The sequence below is a fragment of the Chiloscyllium punctatum genome, chromosome 9 (assembly GCF_047496795.1).
Source record: "Chiloscyllium punctatum isolate Juve2018m chromosome 9, sChiPun1.3, whole genome shotgun sequence".
Lineage (NCBI taxonomy): Eukaryota > Metazoa > Chordata > Chondrichthyes > Orectolobiformes > Hemiscylliidae > Chiloscyllium > Chiloscyllium punctatum.
In genome coordinates, this window is record NC_092747.1 from 26040016 (window position 1) to 26060220 (window position 20205).

Sequence of the window (20205 nt, forward strand, 5' to 3'; positions counted from 1 at the left end):
TCTTCTTTTCCTTTCTGCCTGTCTTCTGGAACACTGAGTCCCCTTGGATATTCAATCCCAAAACTGATCTCCCTGCACCCACTTTTCATGAATCACCATCAAATCATACCCATTTGTCTCTATTTGTGCCATTAACTCATTCATTTTATTCCAAATGTTTTGTACATTCAGGTACAAAGCCTTTCAATTTATTTATTATTACATTTTCCTACCATGGTTCAATTCCTTGGTGCAATATGACATTCATTCATTCTGTACCTTCCTTTCACTTTTTGGGAACAATCAGTCTCACCACTCAGTCCAGCCTTAGAGTCATCAAGATTGACAATACAGAAAAATACACTTCAGCCCTTTGAGTCTATGCCGATCAAAGGCAACCACCTAACTATTCCAATCCCATTTTCTAGCACTTCATATTGAATACAAGCATTGAAATCACGGTGGCAGCGAGGGAAACCTCTCCAGACAGGATCTGAAGTTAGATAAGAGTCCATACCGAAAGGGGAAATCCCTGAAGGCAGAGCAGAACATTGGAAGAATCTCAAGGTACAGATGAAAAAGTCAGGAAGATTGTGAAGGCAGGACACAACTTCAGAAGACTTTGACCATAGGATAACAGAGTGGGGTGATTCCGTGCAGAGGGAGTAGATTCTAGGAAGTCTTTGATATTAGATATTAGATTCCCTACAGTATGGAAACAGGCCCTTTGGCCCAAACAGTCCACACCGACCCACCGAAGAATCACCCACCCAGACCCATTTCCCTCTGACTAATGCACCTAACACTATTGGCAATTTAGCATGGCCAATTCACCTGGCCTGCACATCTTTGGACTGTGGGAGGAAACCCACACAGACATGGGGAGAATGTGCAAACTCCACACAGACACTCACCTAAAGCTGGAATCAAACCTGGAACCCTGGTGCTATGAGGCAGCAGTGCTAACCACTGAGCCACCGTGCCACCAAGCCACAAACTCTGTGGAGAGAAACTCTGAAGTATGCCAGTGAAAGTATGAGCCTAAATCAAAGAATAAGGCAAACCATAGAGCAGCTCTTGCCACTTACAGAGAATCCAAAATTAGGGGCTATAAAAGGAATAAGAACCGGCCACCAATAAATTCAATAGTGAAGCTATTTCTTTATCAAATGAGTGATCAGAATGTAATATGCATTACATAAAACATAGAACATTACAGCGCAGTACAAGCCATTCGGCCCTCAATGTTGTGCCGACCTGTAGAACCAATCTGAAGCCCATCTAACCTATGCCATTCCATCCTCGTCCATTTGCCTATCCAATGGCCATCTAAATGTCCTCAAAGTTAGCAAGTCTACTACTGGTGCAAGCAGTGCATTCCATGCCCCCTACTACTCTCTGAGTAAAGAAACTATCTCTGACATCTGACCTATTTCTATTACCCCTCAATTTAAAGCTATGTCCCCTCATGCTAGCCATCGCCATCTGAGGAAAAAGGCTCTCACTGCTCAACCTCTCTAACCCTCTGATTGTCTTATGTGTCTTAATTAAGTCGCCTCCCAAACTTCTCTCTAACAAAGTTAGAGCATTGCAGCATGAAGTACTGAAGTCAATACATGCAGATGTATTGAGGTAGATAAATATATGACAGGGAGAGTTTTAGGATAAGGTTAGGTGAAGTCAGATGGGGGAGGCGTGGAGTGGAGCATAAACATCGACAGTTGGGCTGCAGGACCTATTTCTGTGTGATTGATTAAACAAAATAATACAATAAGGTTTTTAAATTATCTACTGTTGCCCTCAAGTGGTGACATAGAGGAGTTCTGTAATACTGAAAAGGAAAATGCATCATTCATTCTCCGGGGGGACAGATTTTGCAAGGCAGTTTCTATTATATTCTTTTTAACAGCATCAGTTGATTAAGCTAGCAATCAGGATCTGAGTGAGGTGGCTACTTTCATAACAGTTAAGAAAGATCGTGCTAATATTTGGAGGAAATGAAACGTCAGAGATACATAAGCTTGTAGGTTGAACTTCTTCCACTGGTTTACAAAGAACATTTGCAGCCCAGAAACAGGCCCTTCAGCCCTCCAAGCCTGTGCCGATCCAAATCCACTGTCTAAACCTATCAACCAATTCCTAAGGATCTGTATCCCTTTGCTCCCCACCTACTCATGCATCTGTCCAGAAATGAATCTACCTTAAATGAATCTACCGTGCCTGCCTGTACCACCCCTGCTGGCAATGCATTCCAGGCACCAATCACCCTCTGTGTAAAGTACTTTCCGCGTGTATCCCCCTTAAACTTTTCACCTCTCATCTTGAACGCCTGACCTCGTTACTGAATCCCTCACGCTGGGAAAAAGCTTATCTCTACCAACCCTGTCTATACCCTTCATGGTTTTGTAGACCTCAAGCAGGTTCCCCCCTCAATCTCCTTTTTTCTAATGAAAACAGGTTTCATGTTGGCACTTACATATGCTTTTAATTTTTTGGACGCATATATATATTCTCAATGCAACATAACAGGCTCATTGATCAAGGGAGTTAATCAATGTGATTGCTTCCCTCTGAATCTCACATAGATCAGTCAATGGCCTTTCATTCATGGAAGCAGCTTACTTACCACTTTAGCAGTGGAAGTTACTGTGCCTTTTCCTATATATTACTGAATGATCATAGCTCATGTAGAATGCAGCTATTCACTTGAAACATCTACATTCAAGTTGCGTAATAAACATTAAGTGGTATCAGCGGTTTCCGCGTTTAACTTCATTTGTTCTTCCTGTCTTTAGCTCTCTTTTCAGGATGCAATTAAATAAAATGTTCACGGCTCTCTTCAGACCAGATACAATACATGATCAGAATCTTTTGGAATCATACCTGTCAGTAGGAGCTAATCTGGTTGATCCAACTGTGTTTCAGGTACCTCAAAGAGATAACCTCCTACTGATGGCAGTTTCGCTTGTTGATGGAATATGATAGAATTGGCTCCATTTAGCTTCTGGTCATTGCGTTGCTAAGGAATACTGCCCTCTAGAGCAAGAGCAAAGTGCTGCAAGGCAAAATGAGTTGACTACAAAGACTATTTAGCTTTTTGGAATTGTTCCCCGACTACTATGTTTTGATAGCAATGAAGATCTCAAACATATTATAATAGTGACTTTGCCCATCTCCAAAAATGGGCCAATCTTCCTGAGCAATTCTTGACTATTTTTCTACATATAGTGATGTCTTATCCCTTTAAACAGATTTCAGTGGAAGTGGAATAGTTAACTTGGGGAGGGCAAAATAATTTACCTCTGATATAATTCCTGATTGTGTAAAGTAAGATCAGGCTATGATTGTGGATTTAAAATCTGACTGGGGTTCGAGAGCGGAGGTGTTGCACGTGGATGAATGCATTAGCGCGCATCTTCAACCACATGGGAGGGGATACGGCGGTCTTTAAAGAAGGAGGCCATCTGGAGTGTTCTGTGGTGGAACTGGTCCTCTTGGGAGCAGATACAGCGGAGGCAGTGGAATTGGGAATATGGGATTGCATTTTTGCAGGAGGTAGGGTGGGAGGAGGTGTAATCCAGGTAGTTGTGGGAGTTGGTGGGTTTGTAAAAAATGTCAGTGTTGAATTGGTCATCGTTGATGGAGATGGAGAGGTCCAAGAAGGGGAGGGTGGCGTCAGAGATGGTCCAGGTGAATTTAAGGTTGGGGTGGAATGTGTTGGTGACATTGATGAACTGTTCAACCTTCCCGTGGGAGCATGAGGTGGCGCCGATGCAGTCAACAATGTAGCAGAGGAAAAGGTGGAGAGTGGTGCTGGTGTAACTCCAGAAGATGAACAGTCCACAGTATGGTTTGGCAGTTCCAGAATTATGAACCACTCATATTGAAGGAATGGCAATATAGCATCACATCAGGATGTGGTGTAGAGGGGAACTTCCAAGTGGTTTGGCTCTTTGCACCTGCTGTTCTTGTCCTTCTAGGTCGTACAGTCCACAGATTTGTAAGGTATTGTCAAAGGAGACTTGTAAAATTCTAGCCTCTGGCCTAGTTTTGTTCCCATTTTATTGAGATAGAAAACACTTTGCACAAATACAGGCTAATTTGTTTAAGTTCTTGCATTGATATAGCACCTCTCATGATCTCACAATGGCTCAAAGGGCTTTATAGCCAATTGAGTACTTTGGAAACGTAGTCCCTGTTGTAATGTAGGCAATATAACAAGTGAACGCTGTCCAAAGCGTCATGTCTTTGTGAATAGTCTTCCTCTTCAGATATGGTAGGGAGAAACTTAATGTGGAAAAAAATTGACAGAGAAAAGGAAAACATGCCAAACGCTTGGGTTTTTATCTGTGCTTTTCTTGACTGAATTTGGACTTGGGAATATTGCACCACTCTCCCAGTGGCAAGCAATATAATAACTGGTGGCAGCAACAGAAATCTTAAAGGCACCATTGTCAGATTGAGTTTCAGGCAAATTATTTTCAGTTTCATGCCAGAAGCAGGCATACATAGCTTCTAACATTTTGCACAATTAACTCAATGATATATTTTTAGCCCTAGTTCTATAAAGCAAACAACATCAAAGCATTTCACTCTGAAATTGCCCCTCTTAAATACATTTTTTGAAAATAAAATCAATAGAAATAAAAGATGCTTATACACAATGTAAGTAGCTGGCACCAGTGAACTTTAATTACGAAGATCGCACAGTGACAAAACAAAACTGCAATACGTGATAAACATGACACACTCACTTGGCTTTTAATGGTTCAGAATAAAAGCTTTCCAAGTACTGTAGTAGTTATAATTTAAATGCCCTGGCACAATAGTTGCACCAGTGATACTTAAACAAGTATATAAAAATATGCCATTAAATTCATATCAACAATTAAAGACAGAACAGTATGTACATAAGAGGAAATATATACCATTATTTACAATACACAAAGGTGGCTTCTCCCATTGCCAAGCAATTTTTAACATAAAGAAACAAATTGTTGTTTTCTCTCTGCATATAATTTTCTGTTCATTATTGTACTATTAGCTCTTGAACTCAGTCCATGACAAGTGACTTTTCAATGAAATTACTTTCAGTGCAGGCTGATCATTACAAAGCAATCCCCCAATAATAAAACTGACACAACGCTAAAGATACCACTATCTTGTCCAATTGGCCTACAAAGAATAGTTTGAGAAAATACTAAATCTTGCTCTTAAATGAACGTTGAAGATAGACTGATGATTGTATTCGGAAGATATTAAAAAGGGAACATCTTGTATCAGAAGACTGATGCTTCAACAGTATGTACTTACTATGACGCATGTATCATGAATTATATTTAGTAGGTCTTTTAGACATAAAGGGGCACTCACTATCACACCATAAAATATCTTGAGCCATGTGTCTGTAGCAATGGAAATCATATGATATCAACCAATAATCAATAAAGGTAACTATAACAAATGATGAAATACATTGACAATGTTTACGTTGTAACAGGTACATCATCCAGAGCAATGGCTGATGGAGAATCAAGCAAAACAGGCAATTCTTGGACCAAGCCTGTCCCCAAACAGTTTCAGCCTGCTTTTGAACCAGCTCTCCACAAGGCCAAGGGAATCATTTTTTCCAGCTACGTTTTACTTTGGCCTCATCCCATCCTCCTGGTTTTCAGATAATGGCATTTTTTTGTAGCAATATTCATGGAGATGTGTAACATTTAGTAATATGGATTTTTTAACGTCTCGCGTGCAAAAGAATTTTTAATCAGTGCCACTGAAAAAGACACGATGAGCATGCAACTAAAATTTAAAGATGCCCACAAACTCCAGACAATGAAGAAGAGAATAAAGGACACCATCTCAAGCCAACAGTTTCCTTAAAAAGTTTCCAATGGGCAGTGGAGTTCCAGTGATATCATCAGGACTTTTCTTATATTTCTAAAGAAGAACTCCACTACCATTTAACATTGGCCACAGCAACGAAATGGTCGCAGTTTTCCTGGTTAATTATCAAAGATGCCCCTCAAGCTTAGCGCATTTTTTTTTGGGACTGCCCTATGAGGAAAACGTAGGCTTCCCTCACTCAGACGTCTGCCTCATTCCCAAACTATTCTGCCCTGGAATCACCTCTTCCTTCTCAATCATCATAACTTCCTCTGAGCTTCCTGATTTTTATAGCCTGACAGCCATTCCCAGCCCTAATTTAACATTAAGTGCTGGTACAATTCATGACTCTGTGCTGAATACCCTGCAACATCTTTCCTGAACTCCCTCACTGCTCACTTGGCCACTTCCTTGTTTGGGAATTTTAATTATCTCAAAGTCTTGAAATGGCACCATATTTCAACTGTATATTTTAATGCTATCTTTGCTGAAGTGCTTGCCTTTGTTTGGAGGTGTCTAATTGGGTTCATTTGGTTTCTCTGTTCTACGTTAATTCTCGTCTGCTGATCCTTACCCTGGGTCAAAAGAGGATGCAAAGTTTAGATTAGATTAGATTAGATTACTTACAGTGTGGAAACAGGCCCTTCGGCCCAACAAGTCCACACCGCCCCGCCGAAGCGCAACCCACCCATACCCCTACATCTACCCCTTACCTACACTACGGGCAATTTATGATGGCCAATTCACCTGACCTGCACATCTTTGGACTGTGGGAGGAAACCGGAGCACCCGGAGGAAACCCACGCAGACACGGGGAGAACGTGCAAACTCCACACAGTCAGTCGCCTGAGGCAGGAATTGAACCCAGGTCTCTGGCGCTGTGAGGCAGCAGTGCTAACCACTGTGCCACCGTGCCGCCCAACATGTTCTCTACATGTATCTTGTATCTCATTTTGTGACTGGTGTCTATCCAAATATAGTTCATCATTCACTTCATCCAATTGGCCCCTTGTTCAGGATTCACTGCCAACTGCAAAGAAAAAAAGACTCCAAGTTCTGGATAAGTGGGGAACATGTTTGCCAGCATTGGCTCCAAGTGCCTTGTTGCCCTTACCTCTAAGAATATGTATTGAACATAGTCTCTCAAATTTCAACTGTCCCAGTATCCCGGATATTTCTGTGGTGAGACTATCATGGTCCTTTGTGTGAAAAAATGTTCACTGATTTTATGGCCTGGCTCTAATCTAAGGATTGTGTTCTTTTCTAGGTAACCCTGTCAAAGGAAATGGTTTCTCCATGTCTTCCATAGCATTGTTCCCTTCATCACTTCAAACATCTTGATTCTATCATTCCTCAATTTTCAGAACTCAAAGGGTATGAAGTCAAGTTGACAAAGTTGTTAAGTTAATGTATAAGGCCTTGGTGCAAGACTGCTGTGGCTCCTCTTTCCTGAGATTTAATGCCCACAAAACTAACAACAATGTTAGTGGATTTGGAGTTTTCTAATTAGCTGTAGATCATTCATTCCTTCTTGAAGCATGACTTCAGTCAATCGTTTTGCAATTTTACCCATTCTTGGTGATCAGCTACTGAAAACAACAAAAAGATTCAAAACTTTGATTTTGAACATGTGCATAGCAGTCACAAAACAAATCCTACTAAAAAAAAACTTGGATCAGCACGTGAAGTGTCATAACATTCAAGGCTATGGGGCTAGTGTAGGAAAGTGGGACTAGGGTAGGTAGTATATTGTTGGCTATACAGACTCGATGGGCCAAAGGACCTATTTTGTACCCTGTTATAATATATATCTCCTTGATGGAAATGTCTTACAGAAATGCATCAATGTTAAACATTCCCAGATTGAAGTCAAAGTGATTTAATCTCCACAGACCAATTTCAATGAGCTCATTTACTTACTCTTGACAGATGTCACAAAACACTAAGTACATCTGTAGACCCTCTGGGCTTACTTATCTCTCAGCATTTCCCCACTTGCACATTACAATCTGCTCCCTGATCAGAAAAATTCCTTTCCCCAATCTCTTTGGAACAATTTAAAAAAAAAATCAATTGCACTGAAAGTAAACTGCCTGCTGGTGAAATTTTTTTCTGAATCGAATTGCAATGTATAACTGATTCTATTCCCACTGAACTATGTTACTCAGTTTAATTGTACATCCTACATCAGTCTAGGCACTTAGAATTCCTTGCTTACACCAGGCAGTTTTAATTCTGCCTCTCCAAAATCATGTCTGCCGATCGACAGACTGTCAACTTCTTTTGTTCTTGCATTATAAGCATGGTGAGCTTTTTTTCCAGTATCCATGTGCCCCAATGTTCTTTAATATTTAAAAGTCACGAGGACAAGCTAATTAAAACTTACTCTGTGGTGCATATATATCCTGGGAGGAAACATCAGCAGCCTCAGAACTCGTGCAACTATTGCTTCACTGATGTGAGAAAGGTAAAATTTAAGCAGTTAGCAGGACGCATTCTGTACAATATATAATGTGTTTGACTGGAATCACTGTGAAATTCTCCATAAAATACGATGCTTGACCTTCTTTGTGCTGGTACACGGGTTGTTAATGTTACATTTAAGCTGTAGTTTTGCCTTCACCATGTGAAATCCAAGGTTGTTCTGCCTCATCTCAAGTTGATCCTTGTCATGTGATGTGATTTGTGCTACCTATTTTGGGTCAGTACAAAGCTTTCCCCTCATGGATACAAAATATGTAACGCAAGTAATCTATTTGTACTGCTCGATTTTTACTGAAGATTATCAGTTACTAAACTCAACTCCTGGCTTAACAAGCCTTCTTTCTATGTGTAACAGTAAATATGGTGGGGGATTTCAAGACCAGGGGGCAGATTTTAAGGTGAGAGGAGAGATTTAAAAAGGACAAATCTTTTACACAGAGGGTAGTTTGCATGTGGAATGAACTTCCTGAGGAAATGGTGGATGTAGGTACAACTACAATGGTTGAACGACATTTGGATAGGTACATGAATAGGAAAAGTTTGGAGAGATAAGGGCCAGAGGCAGGCAGGTGGGACTAATTTAGTTTCAGATTACATTTGGCATGGACAGATTGGACCAAAGGGTCTGTTTCTGTGTTATATGACTCAGTGTTCCTTAACCAACTAGGGGGTTAGTATTACCCAAAAACTGAACTAGACTCACCATCAAAAAACAGTGCTGTAAGAACAGGTCAGATGTCAGGAATCCTGCAGTGAGTCATTCACCTCCTATTTACAAGACATTTCCAGTCCACCTTTTACAAAGCACCAGTCAGAAGAGAGATAGAATACTCCCCATTTTAATGCACATGTTGAGTGTCTTGAGAGTAGTTGGAACTGCACACCACCCAGGGTAAAATGGCCCTCTTAATCAACCACTTATCCACCACTTTCAACTTTCATGTCCTCCACCACAGTGGCAGCAGTGTGTGCCATTTACACCTTCCAAACCTGTGACCTTTTAACCAAGAAGAACTAGGATGTATGAGAACACCACCCCTCCAAGCCACTGACTATCCTGACTTGGAACTATAATGCCATTCCTCACTGTCACTGAGTCAAAACCCTGGAATTCCCTCACTCACATGACTGTCAACATACCTAAACCCTAAGCACAACCCTCTCAAGGACAACCAGGGATGAGCGACAACTGCTGGCTTTGTTAATAATGCTCATTAAAGAATATTAAACAAGATACCTTCCAGCCAGGAGCTCCAGCACATCATATTAAGAGACAGATTTGCAAATATAAGTCAAAATTCCACCAGGTTTGGGGCAAGTTTGGCACAAACAGCAGCACAAAGCACCACTGTTCGTAATACACATCCACTTAATCATTTTTGTTTTAAAGCAAACTTTGTTTACAAATAAAAATGTTTATGACATTTTTCTGTGAGTAAGGAAGGAGAATCTTCCAATTCTGAAAAACTCCATCACGACTATAAACCAATTGTAACTTGGCAACTCTTACATTTTGGCCTACTATCACACATTCCACAGGAACCTGATCTCAAGTCAAAATGTTTCTAAAACTTTCTCTACATGAGTAAGATCCTGAGCTTTTTCAAATATTTCAAAATATAGCTGTTTTTCTAATATTAAAGCCAGTTGATACTAAAGAATTTGACTGGGCAGATTGTACATAATTGTCCCTTTTCAGGTATAAAGTACCCTATCTAATTGCAGGATTCTAGACTCTGTGCATTCAGGGTAAGCAATTGCTAATTAACTTATGATTTGAAACATTAAGTTGTTTTTCCTCATCATTCTAGAATCAAATGCCATATCTAAAAGGAGCAAGAAGGTGTGAGCAAGGCAGAACTTTCTCTTAACATTTTAAAAAATACTCAAAGCCAGTGACCAGCTGTTTGACCTTTCAGAAAGGGGGGGAAAGAAAAGGAGAATGGAACATGCCTACTGACCTTCAAATTTTTAATCAGGCAAAATGTTTGAGGGAATGTTGTATATGTTCACAATCAAAGAACATCAGGTTTAATCCATCCAGCTCCTTTTAGGAGGAAATTAAAACAAAACAGGCGAACTATACTCTAGACCCAGCAGGCCAAGGGGCTTGGTGTGTGACTCACACCATTAATGCAGTTGTAAATACAGAAATTGCTGGAAAAGCTCAGCAGGTCTGGCAGCATCTGTGAAGAGAAATCAGAGTTAATGTTTTGGGTGCGGTGGCAAGAAGGGCCTGAAACGTTAACTCTATGATTTCTCTTCACAGATGTTAACAGATCTGCTGAGCTTTTCCAGCAATTTCTATTTTTGTTTCTGAGTTACAGCATCCGTAGTTGAGATTAGATTCCCTACGGTGTGGAAACAGGCCTTTCGGCCCAACAAGTCCACAATGACCCTCCAAAGAGTAACCCACCCAGACCCTTTCCCTCTGACTAATGTACCTAACAGTACGGGCAATTTAGCTTTGCCAGTTCACCTGACCTGCACATCTTTGGAGTGTGGGAGGAAACCGGAGCACCCGGAGGAAGCCCACGCAGACAGAGGGAGAACGTGAAAACTCCAAACAGACAGTTGTCCGAGGCTGGAATCGAACCTGGGACCCTGGTGCTATGAGGCAGCAGTGCTAACCACTCAGCAACCGTGCTGTCCCTATTCTTTTGGTTTTCATAAAAAACAGTTGTCTTCACTTGCAGGTATTAATTCTAAATTTCAGAATTTGACTTTCAAGGGAAAGTTGTCGGCAATTATATACCGGAAATCTGAAGGGCATTCACTTCAAAACAGTGAATAAAGTAAGCAAACACTGGGCTGAATTCTTGACTCCAGTGTACTGGTTTCAATCCTTTGTTCTGTGGAAGCACTGAAGAAAAATATTTGCCTGAATCTGATTTTATCAAAGGCAAACTTTTAGGTTAATATGTATTTATTACTTCGGTAAATCCTTTGTAAGCCTTATAGATAGATTATTGAAGATCAAAATTAAAGCCATGTGGACCATACTAACAGTTTCCATTCAACTGGAGACATCTGAGATTTCCATTTTCTTTGATCCTCATTCAGAAGTCCTCTTTTAGTGTCATAATTCAATGGTCTCATAAAACATCTTACCAAACCACTCAAAAGAAAAATTGAAAGTTGTGAAAATCCCCAAACAGGTCAGTGAGAACCTGTAAAGAGATGTGAGTTTATAATATTTTGGCTATTAATTGTGCTGGAATGTCCAACTTCTGCATTTGTGCTGACTTAAGACCAAACATTTCATAATAAAACTGTTGTTTTATTACAGAGTCGTAAAGGGCAGAATGAAGTTCCACGGAGAGTTGGGAGAAAAGCAGGTTGGAAAAATTGTAGTTCCTTCACCGAGGTTGAGATCCACATACTTCAGTCTCGCATTTTCAAAAAACTCGACTACACAGAACAAACAACCAGATTAAGCCACAAAATGTAAAAAAAAAACTTGTGTCAAATGTCTAGAGATACCTTTTAAACATAAAAGATAAATGCATAAATTAAGTGCTGTAAAAGGTAACTAAGTTAAAATGAACATAAATACTGTACAGGAGGACCAATGTGATATAACTGACCAAAAGTTAGCTTCAGCTATGATTATGGTCTTCATTAGACCAAGGTGATTATGTGGCACGAATTAACTAGTGCTTCGGCAGATGTCTGAATGTCCTCTGGTTGAATGGTTCTAAACAAGTGTTGGTCCTCCATGATCTTGGCCACATATTGCACATTGTCACTTTACACACCCTCTCTGGCTTCTGTATAAACTGGCTCTATTCTACACAGAAGGCAGTTGAACGCAGCCAAGCACATACTGGAACGCTGCAGCTGTTGATACATGTTGAGGTACTTACGATGTAATTCGTTGGCCCTCTGAATGAACGTGACAGTACAAAGACAGACATTTTGAGTCATGCCCATGATAATACTACACAGTTCTCTCTCATGCAGATTCACTGAGAATGAACGTTCACATACATGTTTGTCTTGAGTAGATCAGTACATACACGCATGTCATGGTGAGCTCCATTTTGTGGTTCATATAAATATGATGCATTAGAGTGAGGTCTTCTGATCGCCAAAGGCCGCTTCATTTCAAATAGCAACAAAAAGCAGAGATCCACTGTCACAATATCCATGCAGATCACCAACATTGTTCTAGACAGGTTCCCACAGATGAACTTCTTATTGGAAATGGATTACTTGGACGTTACACAGCCATGTTGCGATCAGGTTGAAGCACAGATAAACGTTCCACATAATTTTTGCTAAAAGATACTAAAGTCAGCTTCTCAATTTTTGGTCAGACAAATAAGGGATAATGGGAAAGACAGCTCTGGTCATAGAAGACAATGTCCTGGACAAAGTACTATTCCCACAATCCCTTGCCTTTTCTTTTGGTTTAACTTTTTTTTAAACGTTGCATCACTTCTTGGTCCCAAACTTAGGTGGCTTCTTCATCAATGGGAACCTATAATTATCACAGATGATGGGGACTATTCTCCCTAGCTCCATTCGGTCACTCAAAAGCCCCAACAACTGTGAGCTACTTCACGTCCACGTCACACTGTGCGACACAGAATATAGCATCACAAGCTTTGCGGAGAACTCAGGCTGAGCATTTTGCAACCTGCAGACACATCTTAAGACCAGTTGATCATTCACTCAGGGGTCCTGCTCGTGTACTGTTTTAAAAAAAAGAACAAACAATGCGCACAGAGACTAAATGCCCAAGCATTAGACAAAGCACACTGGGAGACAAACAATTAAAGTAGTCTCATGGCCAACACCAGGCTCCAATCTTCTCAAACACGCCACAGGAGGAGATGGTTGGTGCTATCATCACGGCCGACAGTCTCACTGCTGTTGGTAAGGCGAAAGTCCTCATAGCCATCACCTCCGCTGATCACCAGCATGTTGGTTTTCAGTGGAATAATAGCAGACGATCGGCGTCTTCCTGAATCTCGCTTCTGGGAGCCAACCAATCTTTCACTACCTGTACTGGGGCGGCCTAGCGGATTAAATCGAGGAGTTAGAGACTTTATACAGAAATACTGTTCGTGCACATTTTATCAATCACGCTGAATGTTTTGACCCAAATCTATTCTGATTTAAAAAGAAACCTCAATGTACAAAATCTCAGATGGGACATCATGAAAATGTGACATTTTTAGAACAGGGAATCGTCAAATGGCCTCATTGCTTTCGCAATTTGTCTCGGTTTCTCCTGAAATACTTCTTCTTTCGTGATCTTTTACCCATTGACATAACTCACTGCAACAACAGTCCCAATAATTGATCCCAGATTTATATTACCCTTCGTGTGAAATGGTTCTGCTTGAATTTCCGACCTACTGTCGATTTCTATTATGATATACTATGTTCTCTAATTTTTGAACATCTTTATCAATATGTACGATTTACCCAGGGTCAATTTAATCCTCTCTGTCTTATAATTCTGAAGGGTAGTGATATGTTTTGTCTCACAGTCAGTGTACCTTTCAGAGACATGCTCATGTTAACATCAGTGTAATACCAACTGTGACCTTAAAATATAACAGCCTCATATTCCATTTCAACTTAGTTCACTTGAAGCATGATACTCTACTGGAGGCATGCTGCTCTATTCCTGAAGAAGGGCTTATGCCCGAATCGTCGTTTCTCCTGCTCCTTGGATGCTGCCTGACCTGCTGCGCTTTTCCAGCAACACATTTTTCAGCTCTGATCTCCAGCATCTGCAGTCCTCACTTTCTCCATGCTGCTCTATTGTAATGTAATTTCTTTACCTTAGCGCAGACATTCATGTGCCTGAGAAATGTAATGTTTGTATATAATAGTTGTGATTTTAAAAATGTCATATTAAATATTTGGATAGTATGAACTCTCATCAAGCAAGAACAATCCAACCCCGTTTTGGCTTTCCTATGACATTGACTTTTCAGTTCTGGTATAATTTTGGTTGGACTATGATATACCAGAATCTTCCTGTTGCAAGAACCAACAGTGTACTTATTAATACAAATATCTTTCCATACAGGAGCATCACTGCTTCTCATCTGCCTTCTATCCCACAGCTAATGCAACCCATTACCATTTATAACTTTGTTTTCTGTAGCCAAGCCTCTGGCTGATTTAAGGCAATAACCCAAAACTCCCTTTCCTAATCAAAGCATGGAACAATTATTTCATTATAAAAGTACTTATTGTCCACTTTTGTTCAAGTAATAACTCATGTGAATGTGCTTTGTGAGACACATCAATTTTTAAAATGATAAATATTTAATACACAAGTTGCATCAGCATCTCTTTCTAGCAGCGTGTTTCATGTGCAAAACCATGAGAATGCAGAACTAAATCAAGACAGGGCTAATGAAGCCACAACATACAAAAAAAATCTGACTCAATAATCAGGTTAAAGCGCAGGAAATAAATATTCCCATCTTCTTATTCCCTTCTGTCCTTCAAAAGAAATGGCATTTGTTAAAGAGCCCAGGGGCTGAATGGCCTGTAGCCACATTGTGAACTCCATGTATCTCTATGTATAGGGGGTCTCCCATTTCATAGAAGTCTGATTTATGAATGCTTGTACTTACCAAGGCAATCTCATACAGGGGTTTAAATTTTAAAGAGCAGATGTACAAATGTTTCTTGTGTTTAAGAACGGCTACTTTACATTGTCCTGCATGTGTTCCAACTCCAGAATGGAACTCATTCCCAACGTGGGGACTGCCTGTAAATACTACAATCTCATCAATAATGGGCAATATTGGTCAGTATATGTATAGCTATTGTTGGACTAAAAACAGAGGAACAATACAAGTTTCCAGTGGAGTTAAAACCTTATACAGAATTAGGCAGTACATAAACTATTATAAGACTACAGTAGCTTATTATTTCTCCTTTGTTTGTAAATACTTCATTGATAGAAGAACCTTACTGTGTTATCTCAAATATAGTTATGCGTAGCATGCAGAATCACTTTAAAATTGAAAAGTCAGGGGCAGTAACTAAGTCAAATTGAATGAAATCAAAGGCAATGTAGCTTTCTCATGGCTTTGGTACACAGAAATGGTTCTTAACAGAAAGATTGAAAGTCAAGGGTTAAAGACTTGCCTGGGTCCCTTGCTGGTGGGAAACTGAGATCAAAGACTTCTGGCAATTCAATTGCTGTGAGGAATCGAACATGTCCCGTGTGTCCGTGCGCTGAACCCATGGGTATTAAAGGTGTCCTGAGGGAGGTGGTATTGGCAGTGACATGGGGATTGGAGAGTGTTAACACCACACCAGCACTTGTTCCAATCCAGAGAAGGTCTTTACAGGCAAGTAGGGCAGTAATTCGTAAGCAGGCAGCTTTGTGCTGACGAATAATGGCATCGGAACCTGTCGATGGAAAAAAAAACCCATATTATACATGGTGCTCCAGGGCCTGGTTAAACCCTGACGAAAATTCACAATTAATATTTTACGTATTGTTTACTTAAGTCAGACAAGACTGTGGCATCTTCCACTTCATAGAATATTAACCACAGATTATCTACAAACTTTATTGCTGCATTTGTGTTCTTCCTTCCTGTAATTTTGTTTATACCTTTAGGGGGTGCTGGTGTCACTGAAAAATGCCAGAATCTATTGTTATTCTTCAGTACCTTTGAGAAGGTGGTGGGGATCGCTTTCTGACAAATTAGTTTTTTCGTCTGCAGAGGGCAGCAAAGAGTCAGCCACACTGCTGAGGGTCTGGAATCAAATGCAGGTCAGACTGACAATCAAGGAGGGCAAAACATAGAGTCATAGAGATGTACAGCACGGAAACAGACCCTTTGGTCCAACTCATCCATGCCAACCAGATATCCCAACCCAATCTAGTCCTACCTGCCAACACCTGGCCCATATCCCTCCAAACCCTTCCTATTTATATACCCATCCAAATGCCTCGTAAATGTTGCAATTGTACCAGCCTCCACCACTTCCTCTGGCAACTCATTCCATACACGTACCACCCTCTGCATGAAAATGCTGCCCCTGAGGTCTCTTTTATATCTTTCCCCTCTCACTCTAAACCTATGCCCTCTAGTTCTGGACTCCCCCACCCAAGGGGAAAAAATAATTGTCTATTTACCCTATCCATGCTCCTCATGATTTTATAAACCTCTCAGGTCACCCCTCAGCCTCCGACGCTCCAGGGAGAACACAACCCTAGGCTATTCAACTTCTCCCTATAGCTCAAATCCTCCAACCCTGGCAACATTCTTGTAAATCTTTTCTGAACCCTTTCAAGTTTCCCAACATCTTTCCAATAGGAACGAGACCAGAATTGCACGCAATATTCCAACAGTGGCCTAACCAATGTCCTGTACAGCCGCAACATGACCTCCCAACTCCTGTACTCAATACTCTGACCAATAAAGGAAAGCATACCAAACGCCTTCTTCACTATCCTATCTACCTGCGACTCCACTTTCAAGGAGCTATGAACCTGCACTCCAAGGTCTCTTTATTCAGCAACACTCCCTAGGACCTTACTATTAAGTGTATAAGTCCTGCTAAGATTTGCTTTCACAAAATGCAGCATCTCACATTTATCTAAATTAAACTCCATCTGCCACTTCTCAGCCCACTGTCCCTAGATCCTGTTATAATCTGAGGTAACCTTCTTCGCTGTCCACTGCACCTCAAAAGTTGTTGTCTAAATCATTTTAAATTGTCAGCGTTGTTTCATTGCAGCGTTGTTAAATCCATTGCAGTTGGGCAGCTAGTAACAATAAGAAAAATGTTTATTCCAGACTAATGCAATATGTCCATGCTTTTCTCAAAGCCAATCCGCATTGGTCAGTTATCAAGTAACATTGACAGGTCATTGGGGAGTAAAGACTCCTGATATTCCTCATCAGGGAAAGTACACAGTACGGGTAAAGTTGCCATAGTCCCAGAGGGCTGCTGTCACATTAGAGAAAGATGCCTGATGGTAGTTTAACCTGACAGTCACAACAGCTCAGGCAAGGGGTAAGCTTGAGAGAGCAGAAGCTGCAGGGTAACCAGAGTGGATGCAGGAGTCGAACCTGCACTGTTGGGCATCACTTGTATCACAAACCAGCCATCCAGCCAACTGTGCTAAGTAGACCGAAAGCAGGCGAGAAGCTCTCGTCAATGGGATATAGGATGATCAAAAGCAATGCTTGAATCTAATGAGAAATAAAAGTCTCATTTGGTTAGAGCTTGGTTAGAGACAAAACAAACTGTAGATGCTGGAATCCAAAATAGACAGGCATTAAGGGGAGACTTAATAGAGACGTACAAAATAATACATGGCTTGGAAAAGGTGGATGCTAGGAAATTGTTTCCGTTAGACGAGGAGACTAGGACCCGTGGACACAGCCTTAGAATTAGAGGGGATCATTTCAGAACAGAAATGCGGAGACATTTCTTCAGCCAGAGAGTGGTGGGCCTGTGGAATTCATTGCCACGGAGTGCAGTGGAAGCCGGGACGCTAAATGTCTTCAAGGCCGAGATTGATAGATTCTTGTTGTCTAGAGGAATTAAGGGCTACGGGGAGAACGCTGGTAAGTGGAGCTGAAATGCGCATCAGCCATGATTGAATGGCGGAGTGGACTCGATGGGCCGAATGGCCTTACTTCCACTCCTATGGCTTATGGTCTTATGGTCTTAGGGTGGAACAACACAGCAAGCCAGGTAGTCTTAGGAAGTGAAGTCAACATTTCGAGTGCAATCCTTCTTCAAGACTGGGAGAGGGTGTGGGGGGAGCTGCAGATAAAGGGGAGGTTGGGACAGGGTGGTGAAGTGGGGATAGGTGAAGACAGTGGAAAAGCGCAGCAGGTCAGGCAGCATCCAAGGAGCAGGAGAATCGACGTTTCCGGCATAAGCCCTTCTGGCTTTTGCCCGAAACGTCGATTCTCCTGCTCCTGGGATGCTGCCTGACCTGCTGCGCTTTTCCAGCAACACATTTTTCAGCTCTGATCTCCAGCATCTGCAGTCCTCACTTTCTCATAGGTGAAGACAGGGAGAGGGTACGACCTGGTTGGTCAATAGGAGGATTAAATCTGATTGGTGGCAGGGAGGAGTGGAAGGGAGGGGGGGGAGGAGGGGGAGGGGCTGGGAAGGAAGTCGAGGGATGGGAAGGGAGGTTATTTGAAATTGGAGAACTCAGCGTTGAATCCTCCGAGCTGTAGGCTGCCCAGGCGGAAGATGAGGTGGTGTTCCTCCAATTTACGCTATGGTTCATTTTGGCAATGGAGGAAGCCAAGGATGGTCATGTTGGAAAGGGAGTGGGAAGGGGAATTGAAATGGTCGGCCCCTGCGGGCCCGGCTGAGATGCTCAGTGAGCTGTTTCCTAAGTGTATGTTCAGTCTCTCCGATGTAGGGAAGACCACATTGGGACCACCTGATGCAGTCAACTAGGTTAGAAGAGAGGAAGGATTGTTTGGGGCCCTGGATGGTGGTGTGAAAAGTGGTGTACGGTCAGGTTTTGCATCTTTTCCAGATGCAGGGGAAGGTACCGGGGTTTCGGGGGGGGGTCAGGTGGGGAGAGTGGCACACACCAAGGACTGTTGAAAGGAACGGTCCTTGCAGCTGTTGTGGGGGGGGGGGGGGGGGGGGGGGGGGGTTTGGGAAGGGGAAGATGTTCTTAGTGATGGGGTTTAGTTGGAGTTTGTGGAAGTGCTTAAGGATGATGCTTCCAACTGATTAGAGACCAGCAGTTGTATAGTTCCAACAGCACTCTCCAGGAGCAGTGGCCAATGTCGGTATTGCTCTGGGGCTTATCCAGAGATTGGCAATGGATCCTCTGAACACAGGCAAGTGAGGAAGTATGGGATTCCCTGGGGTTTTCTGAGTGGCCTCCTCAACCAGAATACCCCTCCCCCGCTGCTGATTGAACACCAGCAGCAGCCGGAATGAGGTCCTTAACAGCCTGAAGTGTTGCCCAGGTGGCCACCCCAAGCCTTGTCAACCTGGACTTCAATGCAGAAAGGGGCAGGAAGGCAGTTGGGTCACCACCTTGCAGCCTTCTGCCCAATCCCGCGCAAACCCAGCATCCATCCAAACACTTTAGGTCTCCATAGATATTGCTGAATATTCCCAGAATTTTCAGTTTTGCTAACTGAATTCTCAACAGATCTGTGTTTGTACTTTCGTCAATAATCCCCTCTGCACAATGCAACCCCCAAACTGTGACCATGCTGTTGAGCAGGGAGTGGTCAGGATACTATACAGAATTAAGGCCCTTCATTCGATTACTGCTGAACAGACCACTTCACGTGCTTTGAGATAATGGCCTAAATCTTCCGGAATTGGTATTGTCGGATATCGGATGCAAGTTGAGGGATGCATGTCGGTATCCCTGAGAAATCTTGGTTCACACATAAGCGATGAAATTGCTGCAAGGTTTGAACCTCCAACAGGCTAATGTATGTAAGGCTCCTGCCTGAAACATTGATTTTCCTGCTCTTCGAATGCTGCCTGACCTGCTGTGCTTTTCCAGCACCACTCTAATCTTGACTCTGACCTCCAGCATCTGTAGGCTTCACTTTCACCTGATGTATGTTGCCTAGGGCCTGTCCAGGCAGACTCCAGCACTGAACTCAAGATGGGAGACTTGGATCAGTTACATGGAACGTACCTGCATTGACCCTGAAAAGGTTAGTCGGGTTAATACTTGGTCTGACTCAATGATTAACAGCATAGCACAATTCAGCATAGACCCAACTGCCCCATCACCTCTTTACTATCACCCCAACCATACGACTAATCAGCTGACCACCTGATACATCCCTGACTAACCCGGTGCTATCCTTATTGATCTGGCCTACACGTGACTCCACACTGACCCAT

At 42.0% G+C, this 20205-nt stretch overlaps 1 protein-coding gene across 3 annotated transcripts in view; it reads right to left on the reverse strand.

The window, feature by feature from the left end:
• Positions 1-4657: 4657 nt before the first annotated feature.
• LOC140481228 (rho guanine nucleotide exchange factor 17-like) overlaps positions 4658-20205 on the reverse strand; it is a 442785-nt gene continuing 427237 nt past the window's right edge. For all 3 annotated transcript variants that reach the window (XM_072577087.1, XM_072577086.1, XM_072577085.1), the window contains exons 20-21: positions 15475-15741; positions 4658-13372 (exon numbers count right to left, since the gene is read on the reverse strand). In XM_072577087.1, coding sequence (XP_072433188.1) covers positions 13167-13372; positions 15475-15741 — 473 coding nt within the window. In that variant the 3' untranslated portion in view covers positions 4658-13166. The remainder of the gene's footprint in view (positions 13373-15474; positions 15742-20205) is intronic.